The sequence below is a fragment of the Emydura macquarii genome, unplaced genomic scaffold (genome assembly GCF_026122565.2).
Source record: "Emydura macquarii macquarii isolate MOO-44397 ecotype Brisbane River unplaced genomic scaffold, CSIRO-AGI_Emac_v2 contig_1043, whole genome shotgun sequence".
Lineage (NCBI taxonomy): Eukaryota > Metazoa > Chordata > Testudines > Chelidae > Emydura > Emydura macquarii.
The window spans coordinates 3,209,883-3,234,654 of NW_027131180.1; the positions used below are offsets into that span (position 1 = coordinate 3,209,883).

The 24,772-nt window shown below is 39.6% G+C and overlaps 1 protein-coding gene across 1 annotated transcript; it reads left to right on the forward strand.

Moving 5' to 3' along the window:
* Nucleotides 1–54: 54 nt before the first annotated feature.
* Nucleotides 55–24,453, forward strand: CUNHXorf58 (chromosome unknown CXorf58 homolog). Its single transcript, XM_067545042.1, has 8 exons — nucleotides 55–142; nucleotides 669–771; nucleotides 2,373–2,467; nucleotides 4,874–4,985; nucleotides 9,503–9,634; nucleotides 10,591–10,820; nucleotides 15,992–16,142; nucleotides 18,493–24,453. The coding sequence occupies exons 1-8, from the start codon at nucleotides 114–116 to the stop codon at nucleotides 18,685–18,687; spliced, it is 1,047 nt and encodes a 348-aa protein (XP_067401143.1). The 5' UTR covers nucleotides 55–113; the 3' UTR covers nucleotides 18,688–24,453.
* The last annotated feature ends 319 nt before the right edge of the window (nucleotides 24,454–24,772 follow it).

The window sequence follows — 24,772 nt, forward strand, 5'->3', positions numbered from 1 at the left end:
GTGCGTGTTGCGGTCTCTAGGCAACAGAGACGCAGGGGGCGGGGCTGGGGCAGGGCCACCCGGCTCTGAGAGGGGCCGCCGCGCGCCCGCTGGCCGGGTCGGGAATCGGGAGGATGCTGAGCGGAGTCGCGTGCCGGGCGGGGTGAGTAACCGCAGCGTCACCCCCGCCCCCCATCTTCTGCATGGTTCAACCGCCGGGTCTCGCGCCCCCGCCCTGGTGGTCGTTGGGACTCGGGTCGGGGCTCAGAAACCGGGCCCAGCGCGGCCTCGCGGCTGTTCTGAGCCCGGCGCGGGGCGGGGGCGGGGGCGGTTAGCGCGGCTGTGAGACCCGCCCCCGCCATTGCCCGTCCCGCTTCTCACACCGTCGTGTGGACGCTCAAGCACGGGCTTGGAAACGCCCAGCCGACCTCAGGCTTTCGCTTCCACGGCGTGTGGGCGCACGGCCTCCGCCCGCCCGTCCAGTTCGCCGCCTCGGCCAAGCCCAGAGGCCGGCTGAGACTCAGCCTCCAGCCCGTCTCCTAGTCGGTGTCCGCTCCCTTTGCCCCCAGACTGGCCTGGCGGTGTCACGCAGGGGTGGGTCGGATCGGCTGCTTTAGGCAGCCTGGCGCTGTGTGAGCGCTGGGGGGGGCGAGGACTGGAGCTGGTGCTGATCTCTTGTCTCCTGGCAGGGCTGAAGAAGAAGAGCTCGCAGCTAAAACCCTCCAGCGAGCCTGGTGGAGTTACATCGACAGGAGGCTGTTCAGGCTGCTCACACACACTGTTCGGGCCGCGGTACGCTCCCCCCGAAAAACCCTGGCTCCCCTAGCTGTAGACTACCAAGGGCTTTTTCTGCACGGGGCAATTTACCAGCACATACTGCTACAGTTACACCGCTCCTATGGGGACAGTATAAACCAAATTGAAAAAAAAATACCCTCAAGGAATTACATGGTATAACTCTGGTGGTATAATAATAATACCTTCATAGTTATGTTGGTAAATTTCCTAGCAGTGCATCAAATTACCATAGGTTATCTTCTCCAATGTAGTATAGTTAGGGTAAAATTCACTACTGTGCAAATGACCAGCACAAAGTCTACACACCACTAAAAACCCATTTAATGCCTCATAAGTGTTTTGGCCCTCTTCACATGGGTGCATAATAGTTTGCTGTAAACTTCAGATAGTCTCAACTGATCCATCCAGGCATAGGAAATCAGTAATTTTTGAAGTTCTTGGAGTATGCACGTGCTGTCCTTAGAAGGGTCTACAATACTTAAGAAACTGCTGTTTTTGAAGGTTTTCTAGTTTGCCAAATGAGGATCTAACTGATCTTACATGTAGGTTTTTCTCAAAGAGAAACCAGCCTGAAGTATCACTGCGCCACTATCCAATTAGAAGCACCAAATATAAAATGTTGATTGCCACAGTCTTGTCTCTTGGCTCAATTAATGGCTCTTTTTTTTCACATAAGCACATTAAATGAATAATTGTGTATGCTCAGGAAGCTTCTTCCTACTCTGCCAAAGGCGGGATGGACTTCTGATTGATCCATTCCTTCTGAAGAGGAAAGTATTTCCTGGAAATGCACCAGGTCCAGATTAACCACTAAACCTAAAAGGTTTGGCCTTAGGACCCTGAATTCCAGTACAGTCCTATGCTAAAGTGATGCTAACTCCAAAAGCTACAGCTGAGGTGTTTCATCACTCTTCTGAATCTGCTGGGTAGACAGACAGGCTTGCTCCTATCTTCTTATACAGCTCGCTGCAGTCTTTGCACTAATGGTTCATGTGTCTTACACTCAAGCAGAGCAAATATTAGAGTGGATACAGAAAAGCTGGATTTTTTTCCTTCTGCCATATTGTTGCTTCATTAAATGGAGTAAAAGGCAGGAGACATAGGGAGGAGATCAGGGAATGGAGTGGAGGGGAGAGAGAGAGAGAGATTGATGATTGCTTAAGAGCAGAGAAAAGACAGCGAAGGGAAGAAGATGAGCACCTAGACTGTTTGGGGATTTTTATTTTTTAGTAACACAAAGGACCTAAATTGTATGTGAGATGTATTTCCTAATATTTGCTGTCCTTATTTGAAAACTACCTTGTTTTTTTATAGTGCAAAGCTGAGAAAATAAAACATATAAAATTGGAAAGGGAGGGGTAATAAGCTAAGAAATTCAGTAGCTAAAAGAGTAACATTGGGTAAAAGAATAAAATGAGTCTAAAGAAAAGAAACAATGATAAATATTGCAATTCTATAGTAACTGCTATCTAAGAATTTTAAAGCACTTTAAAAATATTAATTGACACAACTCCCATGTGAAACAGTTGTGGGATGTATTATTATAGGAACCAAAGCTGCTCACTTTTATTGAATAATGTCTGCATCTGTTTTAGGAGCACTGCATTACATATGAGATTGTGAAGAGAGTGAGCCCTTTGGAAGCTGAACTTATAAAAGATCCTAGTATGCAGTGTAAAGTCAGATTCAGGTAAAATAGGCATATCTATTTATTTCAACCGAATATACATAATGACTTTTTCTAAAGTTAACAAAAAGTGCCATCTGTTGTTCTTATTATAGTGTCACACTATCAATGTTAGAGTTGACGAGGCACGTTGTTTTAGGTCACTATGTACAGTAATCACCTTTTCTAAGCAAATACCTTTTGGGCTGAAATTTCTCGTGTATTTTTACCTCACAGATGAGTAAGATGGCCAAGTAAAACTATCAAACTTTCCAAAGATAAAGTCACTAAAGTGTGGGGTAGAAAAAATGATTTTTGAGGGAAGGGGGCTGATTTGCTTTTTTGGGATGGGGGCATTATTTTTGCAATAAGTGGATTGTTTTTCTTGTTTTTTAAAAACTGAATTTTTTTTTATATATGGTGATTAACTCTTCATATTGAAAGCCAGAAAGATAAATAGTCCTACGTATAGTAGACGTATTTCAGATACTTCTATTACACTCCATAAGTTGTATTTTCTTTTTAAAAAAATGGAAACTTATTATGGACTTGGATCTCCTCTAGAATTAGTGCTTAATACATGTTTGAAGAAATTTAATTTAGAAATAAAATTATTTATTCTGAATGCACATAGCGTTATTTTTACTATTTTTCTTTTTTACAACACACCAAGGTGCAGTACTCCATATATAAATGTTGTTTTTAAACATTCAAATAAACCTTCTGGGCATAAGTCATGCCCTGTGTGGAAATTGACACTCATGGAGGAAGCTGGTGGTATTTGCACAGTTTCCAGTACTCCCTTCATGGTTTCAGGCAGAGGAGAGCAGCTTTAAATTGCAGTCAGGCTTCCACATTTCCCCAGTGGAGTCTGACCAGGCAATGAGCTGCATATCACTAGCTGCATTGCTCATGACCCTTCTCTGACTAATACCACTTTAAGGTCTGTACTAACAAAGTACAGGCGCCTCGACAGAGGAGCATAATGGATGCCTTGCATTGCTGCAACTCCCATGGCCTCTGGACAGACTTACTGCCTCCAAGTGCCCTGCATGTTGAGTTATGTTAGCAGATACCTGTGAAGTCTAAAATCTGAATCTTGTATTGTTTACTCGTTATGTGATCAGACAAATGTATTTGATTTGAATTTGTCCTTTAAAAAAGAAATTAAATGCTGAATGCAAATAGCCATAAATATCCAGATTTGTTTCTACATTTAATTAAGATTTTTACATATAGTCTAGTGTTTTGCTATTTTTAAAGCTGTGTCAGCATTTCAATTATATTATTCCATTTTGGTGGGAATTAAGGTTCCAATCCTGCAATTCACAACACATAGGAGGTCTGACCATGCTCTGTAAAATGTCGGATTAAGGCTTTGCTTTGTAATTCTATAATAAAATTAATTGTAAGCTTCCCTCTCAAGGGTCTACAAGCTTTGGGTCCATATCTTGTTCCATTCAAGTCAAAGAGAGTTATCAAGGCCAAAACTTCCAGAAATAGTACCTAACTTTAGGCTCTTAAATCCACATTTAGCTATCTACATAAGTGACCTGATTTTTCAAAAGTTCTGAACATCAAGCAGCCTGCACTGGTGTCAGTGAGATACCTAAATGTGGACTTAGGAAGCTAACTTTTTTTCTTAAAGCTTGGACTTTGCCCTTTGATATAGCAACCATTTACCACAGTTGGACAAATTCTGTTTATTTTGACAACAGTTGTCCCTGATGCTAGTTTGAAAGGGATTGTGAGGATGATTTATTTAACATATTAGTCTGTTTTAAATGTATGTAAAGAACTGAACATGGCTAATGCACACTTTACAAAACTACACTGGGGGCATGCTCGCTTCATAAAGTGAACATGAACATTCAGGCATTAGATTGCCTCATGAATTTAGGCGGCTACAGGGTGCGGATACAAAAGGAGAGTTAAGTAAGATACCTTAGCTTTGTATTTCCATACTGTCTAATGTGCAGGGATTTTTTTTTAAAAAAGTTATCACAACTTCACATTTCCTACCTTTTCAATTTTTCCCCCTATAGCCTTAAGTTGTTTTCTTCCCCCTCTTAAATTATTCATAAATATATTTCCAACCTTACCTACAGCCTAACAAGGTTTTTTATGTTTGTGTATATTTAGTATAAATGAATTCAGGTTTGGGATTCCCCAGCATAACCTAGAATGCTGGACCGATAGTCCACCTGGAGTAAGGTACAGTGGTACAGGTCATCGCAGCGCCTGTCTACCAGCGACCATGTTTACATTATATTCTTTGGGTTTTGTTTGTTATCCTTACAGTTTTTAGAGGATGGTTGGAAATCTTGAGTACCAGTGTTTTTTAACTAAGGGTTTATCCCTTTCACTTTAAACAATAAGGAATCTGTTCTTTGTAGTGCCAGACAGTTAACTTTGTTCCTTGTTTCTTAGGTTTGCTGGTCATGAGTTTCCACCTTTCATTGTGTTTAAGATTTTCCGTCACTCTGGAGGCCAAGGCAGCAAGTACATAAGTGGAAAAAGAACAATAAGTCCAGCAAGTGAGGTGACTTACTGGATGTTTGTGTGGTCACTTTCTTTTCACTTACTACACTTCATCTATATCTTGGTTCTGAACTTTATTTTCTAAAATCCTATAACATCTTTATCCTCAATCACACACATTTCCAATTCTAACAAGCAGCCGCTTTATTCATTAAATAACATTGTTTGTTAGCAAAGAAACAATTATTCTCTCAGCATAGTACATAAAAACTCTATATATATTTGTGCCCATACTCTCTGTTTGGATTAATTTCTTTCTAGAAAATTTAGTCACCATAGCACTGTTCTGCTTAGTTGTCTTTCAGAATTCTTTTGTCATTCAGTTCTGCCTTTATTTAATAGACACTAAAACTATACTTTTAGGCCCTCAAAATTATTTACCTCAAAAGATTTGTTTTTATAAATTTGCTGAACAGGATTCCTTTAACCTTGTTCTTTTGACAGGTTATACTTGTAGTGATGATGTAGTTAAAAACAAAATCACAATTTCTGATGCGTTGAACAATGAGTTCTGTTCTATATAGGTTCCTATACTACACATCTCTGTAGTATGTAAGTGCCTATAAAGAAAAGCTGTGCACACTTAGATTATAAACTCTTCAGGGTATGGACTGCCTTTTTGTTCTGTGTTTGAAAATTGCTTAGCACAGTGGGGTTCTGATCCATGATGGTGCTACAGTAATACAAATGATAACAACACAGTAGGTTTCTTTTCTTCAAGCATTGCCTGTGTCCACACTCTAGTATGTGTTATTCCTGTAATACAAGAAGCAAACATTATTTTGGACCAAAACAATAATAATCCTGTAGCAATTGTGCAGTGCAGGTTGGGTTTCAAGTTGAATTTCTGAAGACACATACTAGTATTTATTTTTCTTTAAAACCTTCTATTCTTTAATGACTGTTTTTTCTTGAGTAAAAGAGGTTTTAAATCCCTACTAGGTACATCAATCATTTTTTGACTCCGTATACTAGAGCCTGTGTTTGTACAGGAATTATGTGAAGAATGCGTCAGTAATCTTCACCTATTCTCCCACCACTTTCTTCTGTTTCTTTGGAAAGTCACCCTAAAAATGTTTTGTGACTAGGGCATTTATCTAGCTTTTGTCTTGTTATGCTCTATTGTTCAGTTAACTCCTTGATTGTTCCATTTTTCTTGGTGTGTATTCAGTAATATCGGATACTGCAAGGGAAGTAGCTATGGGCATGTCTACACTAAAAACTTAAGTCGACCCACATTAGGTCAGCTTACAGCCATCACAGTAATTACTGCGGTGGTTCATGTCCACACTACCGTTCTTCTGTCGGTGGTGCGCGTCCTCACCAGGAGCACTTCTACTGATGGAAGAGGGGCAGTGAGGGGGACTGAAAGCCTGTGCTCTCTGCTCCGAACACAGCTCCCCCGGGAGTCCAGGTGCTGACCCGAGGCTCTGACTTCCTGCTCCCCACTGCTCCGAGGCTCCCTGCTGGGAACGCAGCTAGGAAATTCTGATGTGAGTTTGTCTCAATTTCTTGTTGAAGCCATTCCACTTGGTATTAAATATGCATTCGGCCACAGAGATAGAGTGAGGATGACTCTGTAGTTCACTGGTTAGGGCAGTCATCTGAAAGGTGGGAACCCTTGTTCAAATCCCTTTTCATCAGGCAGAGGCGGAGTTGAACTGGGGTCTCCCACATCCCAGGTGAGTTCCCTAACCACTGGTTATAACTAATCATTAGAAGGGAGGCTGATGCCTGCTCTCTGTCCCCTCCCAACTGTTTTGTGTGGGATTACTCATGCTCTGAGCACACCTGCTGAATCAGGCCCTACAAGCAAGGGGTGGGAAATGCCTGTCTTCATCTGGTTTGAGGCTCATGCTGGGGCTTAGAGATATGTACCCAGACACTTGCCTGACACAGTGGTGCACATGCCCAGAGGCAGAAACATAGGTGTGTAGGAACTTTTGCAGTGATAATTTATGTGCTGAGTGAGTTTAGGCACCTATGAAGTTAGGCGGCAGTAGAGCAGGGGTTTTGTGGATCACAGTAGTGCCTAAATCTGAGACTTGAGTACATTTTTGTAAATTTTGTAAAACTTTGTAAATTTGGGACTGTCTACTTTATGAACGTCAATTGACAGAATCTTGGATCACCATTGGCCTCATAGCAGGTTGCTCACCTAGTTTGCCAGTAAGAAGAAATACCCTGCCATGGTGGCTACTAAACTAGAGGAAAGGGTTTAAGGACACAAAATGACCACAATGGTGTTTCAGAAATGATGGAGTCAACCCATTAACTGTCTAAATTGGTCTGTAGGCATTACCCTAAAAATCCAAATTGTGAAATGCTGCAGAAATTAACATTCATGTACAGTAGTATATTTTACAAGTTCTGTCATTGCATCAGTGCTGCTTGATACAGTTTACTGAATCATTACATCGTGCCTCATTTGATGTGCTATGTCTTAATATAATATTTATAGCACAGCATGCTAAGTCAGAAATGTTAAGTGGTCAGTACCTGCTGATCTTCCAACATATTCAGTTTAGCTTATATTTAAAATGAGTGAATACATCTTTATATTTTAAGCAGAGGCCCATGTTTTGGGTTTATTCCACCCAACTAAGGAAAAAGTTGCTTTGTCAATATAGTGTTGTTAACTAATTCAGTCACTCATGAATGAATATAATTTTCTTTTTGTGAAATGAAGGAGTGTGGCAGCTTTGCAAGAAAGAATTTTCCTGGTGTTTGCATTTAGCTTTCATTTGTGATTTTTTATTTTATTTTTATTCTTACTTCCATCATCTTTGGTGGCTGCTGTGGATGCAGTTTCTCAGCACTCTTAGAAGAGAAAAATTGGCTATGGCAATACAATTATTTTTTATTTATAATTTACCTTTCTTAAATAATGTCTTTGAAACCAAGGGATCCTAATAAGGATAGCTATGCACCACAGAAATACAGCTATTCCTGGTGTGAGGGGGCAATAACCAATTGGTGCTCTGTGCAAGAGGAGAGAGAGGCTTTAACCAATGACAGAAAGGAGTCATTCTAGTTTTGTAACCTGTGCTAGTGGGTCTTTTGTCCCACAAAATAGAGATTGCTTCTGTTTTTAAGTTCTCATCCAAAAGATCACACAAACAGTAAATTGCATGGAACTCAAATGTTTGAGTGTATGGCCTAATTGTCCCCTCTGAATCCTAGGTAGAGGCAAAAATCTGACTGATTCCACATGCTTGGATTATGGAATGTCACTTCAACATTATCCCCCCTACACAACCCCTTGGAAGTCTCTTCAAATATTATCTGCATCTGGGAAGCGGTAGGACATAACCTAAAGGAGGACATAACCCCTTTCTACACACACAAATGTACAGAGCCAATGGAACGAGGCGTGAATCACATAGCAAATGAGAAAATTAATTCAACATACATACAATCATGTCAATTGAATGTTGGGAGTTCACTAGAAAAAGAAGCATTGTATATTTAAAAAAAACAAAACCCAAAACTGTGCATGCACAAAGTCATGCAAAGTGAAGTCAAAACCTATTTTCTTGCAGAGACCCTGGAATACTTTCCATGTTAAAGTTCAAGTGTCTACTCCAAACTACTAATGTGTTAAAGCTGTTTGAAAAAGCTTGCAACATTTAGAATCCATTGTTTTATAATGACAAAGGTGCTTTTTTTTAATTTAAAGGGTCTGATCCTTAGCTGATGTAAATTGTCATAGCTCCATTGACTTCAATAGAATTACGACAAGTTATACAAGTTGAGGATGTGGACCAAAAACTTCTGAATCAGTTCTAAGCAGAGTCTCAAACTTAAACAAACAAACACCACCCTTAAGCAAAAATCAGACCTGACAAATTTCAGTCACAAAGATGAAGGTTTTAAAAAGTTATAAACATCTGAAGACCCTAACTACAGCTCTTGTTACTCACTCCGTCAATAATGCTGTCAGAGGGACAAGAGAAGCAAAGGTAACTGTCACTGTAAAAGCTTATGCAAATGAAATAAGAGCTGGAGGTTGAGTAATTAACTTTTAATTTTCCATCTAAAAGATAAACCCTAGATTAGTTACTTGGTGCATCTGGGGGAACCGACTTTGTCATTAAAGCACTGTTTTCAAATTTGTAATTGAATTGTTTCACTATTATGCTGACCACTATTTTCTCATAGTTTACTTGTACTTCCCAGTCTGTCTATATCCATCTGTTGTCTCTTGTTTTATATTTAAATTGTGAGCAGAGTTTGTACTGCCTGCGGAGTTTGTACAGCACCTAACACAATGGTATTTTTGGTCCATGACTAGGGCTTCTAGGTGCTACAATAATATAAATAATCCAGAGTTAGTGGACAATCCATCTCCAATCTCTGTGAGCTTTCTGTATACTAATCAGAATGCCTTGTTTATTTTGATTTTTTTTGTTGGGATTGTCAAGAGCATTAAGACTTTTCCTTGAGTTGAAGTATGAGGACTCCAGGAATTTTTTGTTTTTGTTTTTTTAGCTGTAGTATATTTCTTGTTTTTTATAGGCAGCAGTTGATGCTTGCAAATTGATGGGACATCGGAAGTATTATGATCAAATGATATGGGATGAACTTCAGTACCAAAACCACAAAATAATAGATGAAATAGATGTTGCTACAGTGAAAGATTACATGCAAGTAAGGAATGCTTTCAGATGTTTTCTTACAGGTTTTGGTAATGCAAAAAAAAAACCTCTTTTGGAAACAAAAGATGACATGATCTGAAATGCAGATAGTGATTATCACTGCAAGACTAAAATTTAAGGACCTAATTCTCAACTGCTTTACACCTTATGCAGTCATTTACATCAGCTCAAAATTAGTATAAAGGATGTATAAAACATTACCACTAAAGTGAATGCAGAAATCTGATTTGGTAGCATTTTATGTCCACCTTGCACAGATGTAAATAACTCTACAAGTTACAAGGCAGTGCAGAATGAAGCCCTATGATCATGTTTCTCTGATGCTACAGAGAAATTATTGAAGTTGTATGGATTAGGTCCAGTAACATGTATTGTCAGGGTCACGCAAAGATGGTAAAAATCTTAATCCTCCATCATCAGTGATACTCTTTAAGTGCTGATATTTGAGTAGCACAATGAAACCGTTTCTGGTTAATTTCTATTTTTTAAAAAATTTAGGGCCAAATTTTGGAGGACTAGGCATGCCACACAGATTTCAGAAGGATGGTGTCACATAAAGGTGACTGTAAACAATACTCTAATTTCAACTAATTATTTGTTAGTATAGAGCAGTGATGGATACTCAGGCTATTAATGTATATATGCATGTTTTGTGATCAGTTTAAATTTGGTGATTATATTATAATTATATGTATATTTATATAATGTAGGTAGATACAAATATCCAGAGAGCAGAAAACAGGAATTTTAAAGCAGAGTAGGTCATTCAGGGGTTCCAACAATTTGATTTATTCTGAATAAGGTTTTCTTTAATGTGAAGTTCATCATTAAAATGATTCATGAGGATGGGAAAATCTGTACAACAGAGGCTTGAAACCCCAATAAAAATGAATTATGTTTCATGCAAGCATTTATTTGATAAATTACTATTATTTTGTGTCCTTATAGTATATCAGTAACCTGGATGAGACCCCAGCATACTTTGGTGGCAGGGATAACTGCTGGAGAAAATTGTCTATGGAAAACTTTCCCAGGACAATGATAATGTATGACATAATGGATTATGCACAGTCTGGGACACTGTCAAATCGACTTAAGGAGAAACTGACATTTCTGCTTCTGAGGCCACAGAATGAAGAGATACGGCATGATCAACTCATGGCTGTTTCTCGAGTCAGGTAAAGGAAAAAAAGAAACAACTTATCCACAATAATAAGCTTAATTTTATTTTGAATTTCTGTACCTTATTTTAAGGATCTCAAAATACTTATGAATTAATGTGTACAAAACACTAGCAAAAGTGATAAAATTGTACCCATTTTACAGATGGGTAAACTGGCACAGAGGAGTTTAGTGACTTGCCAAAGTTCATACACTAAGTCAGTAGGGAGTCAGGGATAGAATCCAGGAGTTGATCCCAGTCCTTTGCATTAACTACTAAATAATATTCTCTTAGAGAGTGTTCAACAACATTTTAATTTTTTGTAGAAAAAGATCTTTGTGATAATTTACTTGGCAATATAACAACAAATGTGCACCACAAATCTGAGCATACAGTGGAGAAAATTGGATTTTGTTTTATATTCCTATTTAAACTACTGATACAATTTTGTAATTTCTACCATTAAATATCAGTGTGTTCTCTCATTAACACATATTGGGAAATAATTAACGTCAATGCCAAGGGACTGGCATGTCTTGATATACTCTTTTAAATCACAAATCTACTTGATTTTAAAAAAGGCCTTGCCCCAAATCTTTTCTGTAAGTATGTTCCGTGAAATGGAAAGCATAACACGGAGTCATGTCATTCTTGTTTTGACTGTGTCATCACATCATTTTATAAACTACCTTTTCTCTGGTCTTTTTAAAGTAAATGGATTTTTCATCTTTTTTTCATTTTAATTAAATGAATACTGTCAAATTTGGCAAGCCTCTGCCTGTTCCCCATAAAAATTAAGTTGTCAGCTATATTGACAACCATGAAGTATGAAGTATCTCTTCAATCAGTAGTTCATAGCATAGGTAAAGGCAGTGATCATGCAAACTTCCCTGTGCTTCCTCACCAATATACTTCAAGTATTTCAAAGGGACCATGTCTATAAGGTGAAATGGTAGTTGGATTTCTATTCTCATTTAGTTGTCATTTCTATTATTTATGTTGTGGCAGCACCCCAAATATGCTAACTGCTTCCGCCATCACAGAGGATGACAGTCTCTGCACTGCAGAGCTTACAGTCTCTGAAATTACAAAGGCTAAATGGGTGAAAGAAAGGCATTATGTCCTGCAAACAAAGTAATACATCTGATGACAAATACACATCTAGTTAGTCACACTTTTATTTGGACACTTTTGTCTAGTTAAATGCACTAAATTCTTGGTATCCCTCCCCCTTATCTTTCCTCCACAGCAATCTCCATCTTTAATTCCAGTGTTTTTAGGCCACTCTGTCCCTGAATTCAACCCCATTCCTTTGCATAATTGAATAGCTCACTTATAATGTAGGTAGATGGTTGACACTATTAGCAAGGGTATCAGTTAGTGCCACTGTTGGAAATTTTCTAATGTGGTTATCTGTGCACTAATAATTGGAATGAGATCACATAGCCCATTGAACAGCTTTCTGATCATGGCAACTGGCAACCACAGCCCAGTCCAACTCCTTTTGAAGGTCAAGGGAGTCTTAGACTATGTCTTTATGGCCCCACATTTTGGAGTACAGGGCTGTGAATTGCAACACTCACTAGCGTACTATGCTGTAACTCTCCCATGTGGATGTTGGTGGTTCAAACTAAAAGATATCTAGTTCATGTTAATATAGTTCTCTTTCAAACCAGGACTAAGTTAATGTGAACCAGGTAATTTTTAGTTCATGCCTACGGGATGTAGTGAGGGGAGTTGCAGGATAGCACAGCATGATAGTACGTGCTGCAGTCCACACCCCCATAGTCTGAACTGCAGAGCTGTATAGACAAACCCTTAGAATTCAGTGGAGTTGGATCAAGCTCCCCCTTTGGATTTAAATTTACTGTGTAACTGGGAGGTTCTGCATCCCATTACGAGCCCCTCGAGTCATCCACTGTTGGTTATTTTTTTAACTTCTTCAAAATATAATTAAAAAAAAATCATTTTCAAAATCAAATATCTCTCTAAATAGTTTTTTTTCCTAGGAAGAGGAAAACTAAATAATAGAGTACTTTTAAATAAATCATAAACAAACAAATATATTGATTGTGTTAGGCACCCACTGATATAACATGTGACATTGGAAATGCATTCCACACTTAAATAGATGATGGTGCCTGCATTTCTGCTCTCATTTAGAAATGCAATCCTTTCTTTACTATTAAGTGCTACCTTTTTTATGACTGGATTGCCAAGGTTCATTTTACTTTTGACTTAGAGTTTGACTCTTTTTTTCCTCAAAAATTTTTGCTAGTACATATACATACTGTGAACTCCGAAGGATTTGAATATATTGGCTATTACATTTTTATATAATGTTGTGTGTGTCAGACACCCTACACAAAACTAGTTTCTGCTATAAAAAGTTTACATTCTAAGGCCCAGATTATAAATATACTTATTCACATGCTTAATTAAGCATGGGAAAAGTTATATGAAAGTCAATGGAACTATTCCCATGCTTAAAGTTAAGCAAATGTTTAATGTTTGCAAGTTTGGGACCTAAATAGATAACATCTAGAGAATAAATGGAGAATGTTAGAGGAAAGATGGTTTCCATGTGTCTTGTTCCATGACTTTGGCTGTTTGGTTGTTGTCATCATTGGTTAACATTTCCTTGAGAGATAGGCTAGGGTTTATAGGCTTTGTTTACTGTATTCGTTTTAAGGGAGTGATCTTGAAAGAGGAGGGGGTTGAGGCATGATAGAATAGGCTAGGAAAGGATTTTAGTCATCAGGGGCACATGGAAGAAGGTACAGAGATGAGAATGGGAAAAGGAAACAAAGGGTTGTTAATCATGTGACTTGGGCAGAAATACAAGAGAGCTAAAGGAAATGAACAGACAGGTAGGCAGAAGCGAAATTATGAAGATGCAGTCCCTCTTATGCTTCCATTTGTATCACAACCCTAATTTTTTAAAAAATAGTTTCTCCTCTAATTTTAACTAAACTGAACTAATATGCCCTGAATATATTTGTGTATTTCTCGGGGTTTTTTAAGGAAAGTTCAGTGGTAGTCAGTTTTGGAGAGAGAGGAAAGCTTGAAAAACTAGAGATAAAACATTTTGAAAAATGTTTGGTTTTTTTGGAACCTTAACTCCAAGAAAGGTAAGCTAGTTCCAGAAACTCACATTTGAGTTTCTGGAATGTCTTCACTGCAGAGAAAAACCCATGGCATTGAGTCTCAGAGCCTGGGTCTCTTGACTCAGGCAGGCAAGGCTACACTGCTATTTTTAGCCCCGCAGCCTGAGTCCTGCAAGCCCAAGTCAATTGATCTGGTCTTTGCCACTCAGCGCTGTGGGTTTTCCTTTGCAGTGTAGCGAGACCCTTTGGCTTCAGTGAGCAATGGTGCTTCTGACTATTTTTTGGAAAAATTATTTAGTTAGGCACAGTCTGCCAAATTGTAACCTCTATAAGGTCTGGAACATTGCCACAAGAGAGAAACCTTAGAGGCTGGGAGACGGGATAGTGAGGAAGGCTCAATGCATCAGAGACAACATAGTTGCCAGACTGCCTGATGCACCCATTATACTGTCTTTGAGGTCTGATGTGTGAACTTCAATCTCATAGAAGCTATGGCTGGGGACACTAATACCTCTGAGTTCTACCATGGGGAAGGATTATAAGATGTAGTAAGAGAAGAAGGGCTCCTGATATAAAAGGATTCTGAGGATTTAGAACTAAAATAGAATTTTCTATTTTTAAAATACATTCTAACCATTTTTTCCTGAAATCATAGAATCATAGAATATTAGAGTTGGAAGGGACCTCAGGAGGTCATCTAGTCCAACCCCCTGCTCAAAGCAGGACTAACCTCAGCTATATCATCCCAACCAGGGCTTTGTCAAGCCTCAGCTTAAAAACCTCTAAGGATGGAGATTCCACCACCTCCCTAGGTAACCCATTCCAGTGCTTCACCACCCTCCTAGTAAAAAACTTTTTCCTAATGTCCAACCTAGACCTCCCGCCCTGCAACTTGAGACCGTTGCTCCTTGTTCTGTCATCTGCCACCACCGAGAACAGCCTAGCCCCATCCTCCCTGGAACCCCCTTTCAGGTAGTTAAAGGCTGCTATCAAATCCCCCCTCATTCTTCTCTTTTGCAGACTAAACAAGCCCAGTTCCTTCAGCCTCTCCTCATAAGTCCTGTGCTCCAGCCCCCTAATCATTTTGGTTGCCCTCCGCTGCACTCTCTCTAACTTGTCCACATCCTTTTTGTAGTGGGGGGCCCAAAACTGGACACAATATTCTAAATGCGGCCTCACCAATGCCGAATAGAGGGGAATAATCACTTCCCGTGACCTGCTGGCAATGCCCCTCCTAATGCAGCCCAATATGCCATTAGCCTTCTTGACAACCAGGGCACACTGCTGACTCATATCCAGCTTTTTAATCCACCGTTACCCCCAGGTCCTTTTCTGCAGAGCTGCTGCCCAGCTCGTCGGTCCCCAGTCTATAGCTGTGCATGGGATTCTTCCTTCCTAAGTGGAGGACTCTGCACTTATCTTTGTTGAACCTCATTAGATTTCTTTTGGCCCAATCCTCCAGTTTGTTTAGGTCACTCTGTATCCTAGCCCTACCCTCCAGGGTATCTACCACACCCCCCAGCTTAGTGTCGTCCGCAAACTTGCTGAGGGTACAATCTACCCCATCCTCCAGATCATTAATAAAGATGTTGAACAAAAGCGGCCCCAGGACCGACCCCTGGGGAACTCCGCTTGTGACCGGTTGCCAGCTAGACATGGAGCCATTGATCACTACTCGTTGAGCCCTATGCTCTAGCCAGTTCTCTATCCATTTTATAGTCCATTCATCTAACCCATACTTCTTTAACTTGCTGATAAGAATACTGTGTGAGACAGTATCAAAAGCTTTGCTAAAGTCAAGGTATATCACATCCACCGCCTTCCCTACATCCACAGAGCCAGTCACCTCATCATAGAAAGCAATCAGGTTGGTCAGGCATGACTTTCCCTTAGTGAATCCGTGTTGATAATAGATATGGCTTCAGAACTTTTATTCTTACAGTCATATATGTGGTCTAAGAGGTTTTTTTGTTTTTCTTTTATATTTCATTGGTTTCAGTGTTCAGCAGAGCACCACTTATGACATTAACTTTCAAGATACTCATATTTAGGTTTTTTACATAATGCTCAACTTTTCTAGGTCTCCTACACCTTGTCCTCCAACAGCCACCTCTTCATCTAGGTCTTATCAACCCTCTTCACTGCCTATGCCCTCATTACGTCGCTCTCGCCAGGCTCGACAGAAGGTAGCAAAAATGAAAAGAGTTTATGCGCTTGAAAAAGAGAGAGAGGTAAATCTATCACTAATGATGTGTTAATAATACAAAATAGGAAATGCACGGAATGTTTTTTCAGGACAAAACTCTGCCATGTATGTACAGGAAATATTCATTGGCCTGCAATTATAGGCAGAGCTGGTACCCAGGAAGCATGGGGGAAGAAGACATTTCATGCAAATGCAGCTGGGATAAAAGCCAGACCTAAGGCTTTGCAGGGAGGAGCTGGGACTAAAGGTGGGAAGCTGCAGAGGGGTGGGACGTGGAAGGAAATCTGATAAGGAGCCAGGCGATGGGACTGGTAGAGCAAAGAGATTAGAAAAAAATGGGCTGGGGGAAAGTAGAGAGAGATGTGACAAGCAGCCAGGATGCAGGGGGAGATCTGGGCCTGGCTGGATAAAGAGATTGAACCCAGGAACTGAAGGAGAAGACACATTAGATGAGAAGGGCAGGAAGGGAGACTGGGACTGAGCACCTGTAAGGACACAATGTGGGGAGGCAGCTGGAGGCTAGGGATGGGGAGAGAAACAGGGACTGGCTGGTCAAAAAGTCACTGGCAAGAAATCTGGAGGGGTGAGACTGGGACTAGGAGCAGAAGCCTGAGGATGCAGAGTAGGAAAGATTAGGTGAGGAGAATGGGACCGGGATGAGGCACTGTGCTGTGGTAGAGAAAGAACTGATTGTGGGGATGGGGCAGAATGGATCAAGCTTGTGGGGAGAATGGGCAGAAGAGTCTGTATCCAGTAGAGCACACTTCCCTTCAGAACCTGGAATGGACCCCAAGATTTTGGAGTCTCACCATTCCTCTGCGGTCAGCAAATATCTGTGAAAGTCAATGGCAATATATCCTACTCCCTTCTAGTCCCAGCACCCTCTAGTGCTGGTCCACATAAAGGATTAAAACCTACTATTGCTATCAGTTACTCAGCTCAAATGACGAGGTCTTTGCAGTGGATTTAAGGTTCCAACCCTATCATTATAATGCCATCTAATGGAACTGCAGTTTTTTCAGTTTGCTTTTTTAGACATCTAGGAAACTATACACACAAGAGCTATGCTGAAATATTATTAGGGTTGCAAAGTCCAACACACAAAAGTTAGGAAATGTCAGAAATGTCAGAATTAAGGTTGCCCATGAAACCTTAATACAGCCCCTCTGTGTGTATGCAGCATGATACTGTGTTTAGTTACATGATTACACATTTTTTCCACAGGACCCTAACCTCATTCAGTGCATAAGATGGACAGTAGTAACCTTTATCTCAGTAGTTAGAGCGCTCACCTGCAGTGGGGGAGATGTGGATTCATATCTCTGCTCCACATAAAGTAGAAGAGGGATTGGAGCCTGGATCTCTTAATCCTGTGTGAATGCTCTAAAACACAAGGCTACAGCTCAGAACGTTTTGTGAATCTAGCCCTTTGCTCTTATTAAAAAGATTACAAATGCCCAAAATGTTTCACTTTGGGGGAAAAAAAACAAAAAAAAAACACCCCAAAACTATTTCATTCAATCCAAAACAAAATTTTTCCAACTGTTTTGATTCATCAAAAGAAATTTTTTTTAAATAATTTCAGTTTAACCCAAACAAAATTTTTTCAAACTGCAACCACACTAAAAAAAATAAATAAATCAGCTATTCACCCAGCTCTACTCAAGTCTTTCCAGCTCTTCATTATCCTTATTTATAGCATTTCCTCCTGACTCAGTCCTTTGCAGACCTCCTATCTTGATCTTCTCACCCTGTAGACTTGTCAGGTAAGGATTATTCCCCAAAACACTCCTGCTCTTCACACATCTCTGTACTAGGCCTTCATACATCTCTCTTCTTGTCACCTGACTAACTCCCCAAACACACACACTAGAGTTTCTCTATAGGATGATCATAGCACAGGTTGCCCTTTATCTCCCAGCAGGTCCAGTTTAGTTACATGCTTCTGGTCGTGTTACCCCTATACTCATTACTTGGGAAGGTGGGCTAAGGCTGGCATAGCTACAGCTGCACTCTAGTCCACTTAAGGGCCTAGCTCATCATGGCAACAGCTGAACTGACATATTATTTTCTTTCTTTATTAACATTGTTAAATACTGTACACTTAAATATTTTTCAACCTTCAAAACCTTTTAAACTTATTTGTTCTAACATTGGTACTGTGAATTAGTAACTGCAACAAAATCCTGTCACAGAATTAGCTCCTAAATGCATGTCTTGGCTTTGCTTTGGCATTGATGTAACAGTGAGAATTAGCAAATCTCTAAAGTTGAGTTCTGTTTGGTGTATCTGAATTTACTACAAAGATATATAATGTGATCTGTAGTAGACTGTTCTTCCTGTTTTGATATAATAGTGTGTATAATGTTGTTCAGGAACAGAAATTGGATGTTACAAATAGAAGTCACTTAACTGAACAAGAAACTATGACTTCATCAACTGAAGACTTTGAGGATCATTCTGTCTTGTCAGATGAAGAGTGGGAGCATGAGGCCTCTAAATTGTATGCCTGGTCTCAGACATTATCTCTTGAAGACATGGGAGTATCTTCGCTCACACCTAATTTATGAATTTTAATAATGGTTATTTCACATTAGCATCAATGGTAAATAGATAACATTTTTAGCCATTTTCAAATCTGCTGTAAATATGTTGCAAATTTTGATAATGGAGAAAATGGACTATATATAAATTGCTTTCAACTTGGCTGTAACAGATTTAGAATTTGAGCAACCTACAGGTTAGTTAGCTGTGAAAATTTTTTTATACAATGTATGATTACTGTAATTGTTTTTTCTGTGCCATTGTTTATTTCAGCTTCATTATGGAATCATGCTAGCTACTTAGTTAATGGTAAAGATTGCTTTCCACAATATTGTAGATTCCAAACACTGCTCCCTACTTCCCAAAATGAAACCAGTCTGCCTGAAAATTCACATGCAGCATTTCATTCTAGGGTAGAAAGTTTAAAATAAATCCTAAAAGTTATTTTAAAGTTTTAGGGCCAGATACTAGACCATGTTAAGGATCTTTTGTACAACTCTGGGAGCAAAACAGCCTTAAAGCCATCTTAATCAATTATATGGAGATTATACCAGCATACAGCAATCCGCAGATGATGTGGAGCTGGTAAACCATCTTTATCACATCTTGTTGGTACTCACATAGGGGACATATCCATGCCCTTTTCTTGATGAAGAAAGTGAGAAAACCTATAGAACTGATACAACTTTACCTTAAAACTTTATTGCTTTTGAAACATTGATGCTTTTTAATTAAACAAATGATATAAAATCAGTGGGATATTTCCATTGCAGAATAAGACTATGGTCAAAACTGAGGGTGGGTGATTACAAAAAATATCACCAAATTTTATCAAGGTGTAGAATTTCTGTAAAGAAAGAAGGGGTTGTTTGTTTTGATTTGAGTGCTGCCTGAACTGCACTCACATGTATTTACTGAAAGATTTTGTTGGAGAATTTTGTTTACTTAGCTGTACTTAGAGCTCAGTCTTGTTCCTGTTCACTTCAGTGGGTATAGTATTTGGCCAATAGGGCCCAATCCAACTCCACTGGGAGTCAATGGAGAGATTCTTATTGCATTCAGTGGGAGTTGAATCCAGTTCCATACAGTTTAAGAACATAAGGATTTGTTAAATTAGAAGCTGCAGTTCAGGTTCATCAGCACCTGTTTTCTACTGAGTGCTGTTTTTCAATGTTTGGGTAACCTGTCAAGAAAAACAGCAAGGAAAAAATGATGGATATTTGCATAGTGAGTGCATGCCTCCCATACTGCCCAGCTGGCAATGAGTGAATGCTCAGCATCAGAGCAAATGTTCTTGTATTCTAGAATATACTGTCATGTTTTGATATTTCATAGATACAAGGCCAAAGGTTATTTTGGATTAACACTAAGCAAATTTTGGCTACCTAAAATAGTCTCTAATCTAGTTAAAACATGATTATAATACATTGGTAAATATCAAGGCCAGTGTGGGACCATAGTAGCTGAACACTATTGTTTAGCTACAAATCCTTTACAACTCCTAAAATAGCTCTTCAGTTTTGCTTAAGTTGTTCTGTCTTTAGTTGATTGGAAAATTTTTCAGATTAAGCAGTTGCTTTGCTGTTTGTAGCTAGACTTCATCCTATATGGAACATCTTTCATTATACAGTAATACTGCAGACTAATTTGTATGGTTCCCACTGGAATGTGCCACAGGGACCATAAACTCTAATTTGAATATGTCCCAATTTTAAATCCAAAAGGAGACTAATTATTTCTGTCTCTGAGATATAGGCTAGAGAAGAAGATGGCAATATAGTCTTTTCACTTTGCAAGTAACCGTTTATGTTGGGTAACTTTCCAGGACTTGCTCAGATAATCAGTGGTGTTTAAAAATGTGTTAACTAATGTTTTATTCCAGTAGAGGAGTGGCTTTTTCCAGTTTAGTGTGTCACTTTGGAAACAGTTTAAGCTAAACTGCAAAAAGTCACTTTTATTCCAGAATAACACTGTCCAGTGATGAAGTTATACTGATATAACCATAGTGCTTGTTATTGTAGTGCTACAACTAGAAAAATCTTCCTTAGACAAACATTAGTAGATTTAGGTACTCTTCTTAATCAGCTTTGAAATTCTCATTTGATTTTGGAAATGAAAAACTGTTTCTAAAAGTATTAAGTGAAATGCTGAAATGATACGATCACCGCCTGTGATGGCAGCAGATTTCACAAGCGAGGCATAAGCAAGATGTAGATAGGCTCCCAAGAAAACAAAAATACTGCAGAAGAAATACCAATGATGGTGCAAGTATATGAAGCTTTTCCTTCAATCACCAATGAGCCACTGCATCAGTATGCTGCTAGGGGAACTGTGGGCAGGCTGCACAAAGGTTTTGGGGGGCTGAGATCAAAATCTGAAACTGATGCCCTCCTCCATCCAAAAAAACATTATAATGGGGGTGGGGGAGGCTGTTGGAGAATGAGTGCTCTGCACATACTGCGCAGCAGCAACTTGCCTCCTGTCCCACAGGGCTAGGCCCAGCTCCCTGCTCCAGGCATTGTGACCTGGAGTTTGGGACGCAGCTCTACTCAGGTTTGGCCCAGCTGCCCCTCCATCACCAAATGTCAATGAATGGCATTCTAACCTGGTGTGCAGGATCCCATCATCACTCAGATTTGGCTTGGTGACCTCTCTGTTGTGACAGAGAGGGGGCCAAGCCAACCCTGAGTGGCACCGTGTCCCTAATGCAGCTCACAAGACCACTCTGAGGGCCCCCTCAGACAGGCCCCCCCGGTAAACTGACCTTTTTGTGACCCTTCCCTCCCCCCAGTCCCGATTGGTGCTGACTGCGAGGTGCTCGAGGCATCAGGTTAGTGGTTGATAGTGGTCAAGGTAAGGGCCTGAAGTTAGTTCCAAAAAATGTTGTGAATTTTTAATCTGTGGGGGTAGCAAGCACCCGCCATTCTGAATTTTTGTTTTTTGCTTTCTCTGTCTCCTTTTCTGAGACTGTACAGATACAATCTCTCTCATCACGTTGCTTTCTCCACTAAACTTTATTTTTTCCCACTAGTAGTAAGAATCCGAGAAGATGAAAAGTTGCCACAAGTACTGATTTTGAATATGAATAGTACAGGGCTTTAGAAAGGGGCAGGGTCATGTTTATACAACATTGGTTAATCATGTTACAAGGGGATTCCCTCAACCTAATTCTAATTATAATGTAGACAAGGCCTTTAATGAATGCACTTTATTAAATTAAGTCAAGAATGAGGAAACTGTGGATAAAAGTCTATCAGTGAACACTAAACTCAGGAAGCTAGAGGCTTTTCTTTCATAATAGCTGAAAATTGCTTGCCTAGAAGGAAGATTATGAGAGTTAGGACAAATTATATTAATAGAAGCTAGGTGTTACTATCACAGTTTCAGGATAGGTGAGCCTGTTTTCCCAGGTGGTCCCTTGAGGGCAAGTACTTAAAGGGTTCTGACTCCTAGCTGTCATCTCTCCTGGGAAGATAGCCACATCTCACTCCTTTCTGACTGGGGATTTTAAGGCTGCATGGCTCCCTGCTTTAGATTGTGCAGGCACCCAGGCAGCCAAACTGCTTTAAAAAGCTGGTACCTGCTCTCCCTCCAAGGGCTACAAACAGTGTATTACCAACAGTTACAAGTTACCATGTAGCTCTTTCTGAGTAAGCACCTTTATTAAGGTGAAAGCATTACAGAAAAAATAAAATAAAAAAATACAAGTTCTTACATGCATGCTAAAAGTTTACCACAGCTCACCCATCAGTCTTTGGGGCCCTCACAGGTCAAGTCTTTCCAACCCTTCTGCAAGGATTGCTGTGCAGCTTCAGACAGTAGGTCCTGTCCATTTGCTGGATCAGAAAGAGAGCCCCTAGTCAGTTTCAACTCAAGCTATTTATCCAAAGGTCCTTTCTTTGTCTGTTGATCTCTGGAGAATGTAGTTTGAACCAGTATAGGGGAACCTTCCCAGCTAGTAGTAGTAGTAATCTCTGACGGGATTACAACCTGGCTGATTTGCCTTAATCACAGACCCACGGTTTTTAGTTCTCAGAGGAGCTGTGGTAATCTCCTCCTGGAGTAGAACACAATCATACGTAAACCATTCATTTAAAACAATGGATCCCAAAGACACTGCATAGGGTTGCAGTACTTGTCTCGGTTAAATCAAAAAGTGATAGCTGATCCTCCAGTGTTGTACCAAGAACAGTTTTTATAGTGGCTAAATCCAAACTGAATGTGTAAAAATAGTCCTTTCATACTCAGCAGATTGGATTCACGTGCATTCAAACTCTTCCTCTAATTGCAAGATTAAAATAAGCCTTTTCTGCTTTTTAGTTCTACAGAGCCAACACAACTAAAAGAAATTGAGCTGGATTCTTTTCCTTGTTGGGCCTTAATCACAAGTTCCAGGGAAGTAGACCTGTGCAAACGCACTGAAAATAATTAGTCTTTGATCACATGGCCTGTAGAACCTTGTTTTCATGTATCATTTCCAGTAATAAATGAACCTGGTTTAACGGTCAGATTCCAGGTTGAGTTTGTAGGTGCCTGTCTCATATATAAGTATCTGAAGCTTTTTGTATTAGCTATGAAAACATTTTTATTCTAAAGGAGCACTATAAAATGATATAGTCTTAAATTTTGTATGATCAACACGTCAGTGTTACTGAAGTGCAGTATGCTTTCCTGTACCCTCTCTCCCCTCCAAATAATTTATCTGGTTCTTATTAAGAATTAAGGGAGTATTATTATTATTATTAAGGGAGTATTAACTGATAGCTTAGTTATATAATTTTCTCTTCCCTTTCCAAGGGGGGATAGCAGAAGTTTAGGTCTCCTTATACCAGTTTCTAATTTCAGAATTAGAATCTCAGCCACATATAAACAAACTGCACTAAAATATACTGGTGTTGTGGAGGGATATTTGAGAAAAGTTAACAAATATAATTGACTACTAATAATAGATAATGCAACATTGTATTTGAAATTGCATGATCAGTAAAATATGTATGGCTGTAAGTGGTTCTGCTTTCTTTTTCCACCTGCAGTCTACAAATTGTAAGAAACTAGATCTGAAAATAGATTCATAGGATTATGGTTTGTCACAAAACATCTAAATATTCTCTCTCCTGTATGTACTCCATTTACAGCAGCACCGTTACTGTTCAAAGATTCCCTTCTACATTATAATTTGTGAATATTCCTCCTCTGAGCTTTTAAATTTTAAAAATTAATCTTTCAAAGTTCTTTTGTTGAGATTGTGTTTCTGTGAAAATTTGAAAAACTAATTCTCGGTGTGTTAAACAATTAATATTCCCAACAGCATGGAGAAGAGCCGGAATGAAGTGAACCATATTGCTTGGATGCAGAAAGCACCAGAGCCTGTCTCAAGGAATTTACATTTTTTCCTGCCTAGACAAAATCTGCATTGTGGAAGGTAGCAGGTGGAGTTCATAGGGAGTGAATTGAGTGGGTTAGAATTATGTCTGATCTAGGCTATATTTGTAGTACAGTCTCTTTTCGTCTAGCCCAGAGTGTCTGTTCTTGAAGGAGCCAGACACACGCATAATATCATGTCTGTTTAAATAAAGGAGACAAATAATTATGTCCCTCCTAAAGCACAGAATGATATGGAAAGAGGAAGAGAGTGGACAGTTGTATATACAAATTTGTCAAATATGAGTTTCTTACAAAGCGAACATTTCATTATTATTTCCCAATATTTGCTCAGTATTTCTGGAAATCCCTGATTAATACATGTTATGTTATCAAGAATTCAAGATTGTCATTATATGGCTTGTCAGTCCTTGATGAATGTAAACTAACTTTGCCATGTTGATCAGACAACACAATCCTTTTAGTTCTTCTTTGAGTGCTTGCTCATATCAATTCCATTGTAGGTGCATGCACGCCCCCGTGCACGGTTACCGGACTTTTTTTCCCTTAGCAGTACCTGTAGGGCCAGCTTTGGCACCCCCTGGAGCCCCGTGCACATGCCGCTGTACATAAGGCACCACGAACCCTACGCCCCCTCAGTTCCTTCTTTCCACTGCTGACAGTTACTGGAATTGTGTTTGTTGCTTGCTCAATCCGCAAGTGCCTCTTAGCGTTTAGTTTAAAATGTTG

Coding starts and splice junctions, on each gene's coding strand:
- CUNHXorf58 (XM_067545042.1), top strand. CDS start 114: ATGCTGAGCGGAGTCGCGTGCCGGGCGGG. Junction 4,986..9,502: donor CAATAAGTCCAGCAAGTGAG/GTGACTTACTGG, acceptor TGTTTTTTATAG/GCAGCAGTTGATGCTTGCAA. Junction 16,143..18,492: donor CGCTTGAAAAAGAGAGAGAG/GTAAATCTATCA, acceptor AATGTTGTTCAG/GAACAGAAATTGGATGTTAC.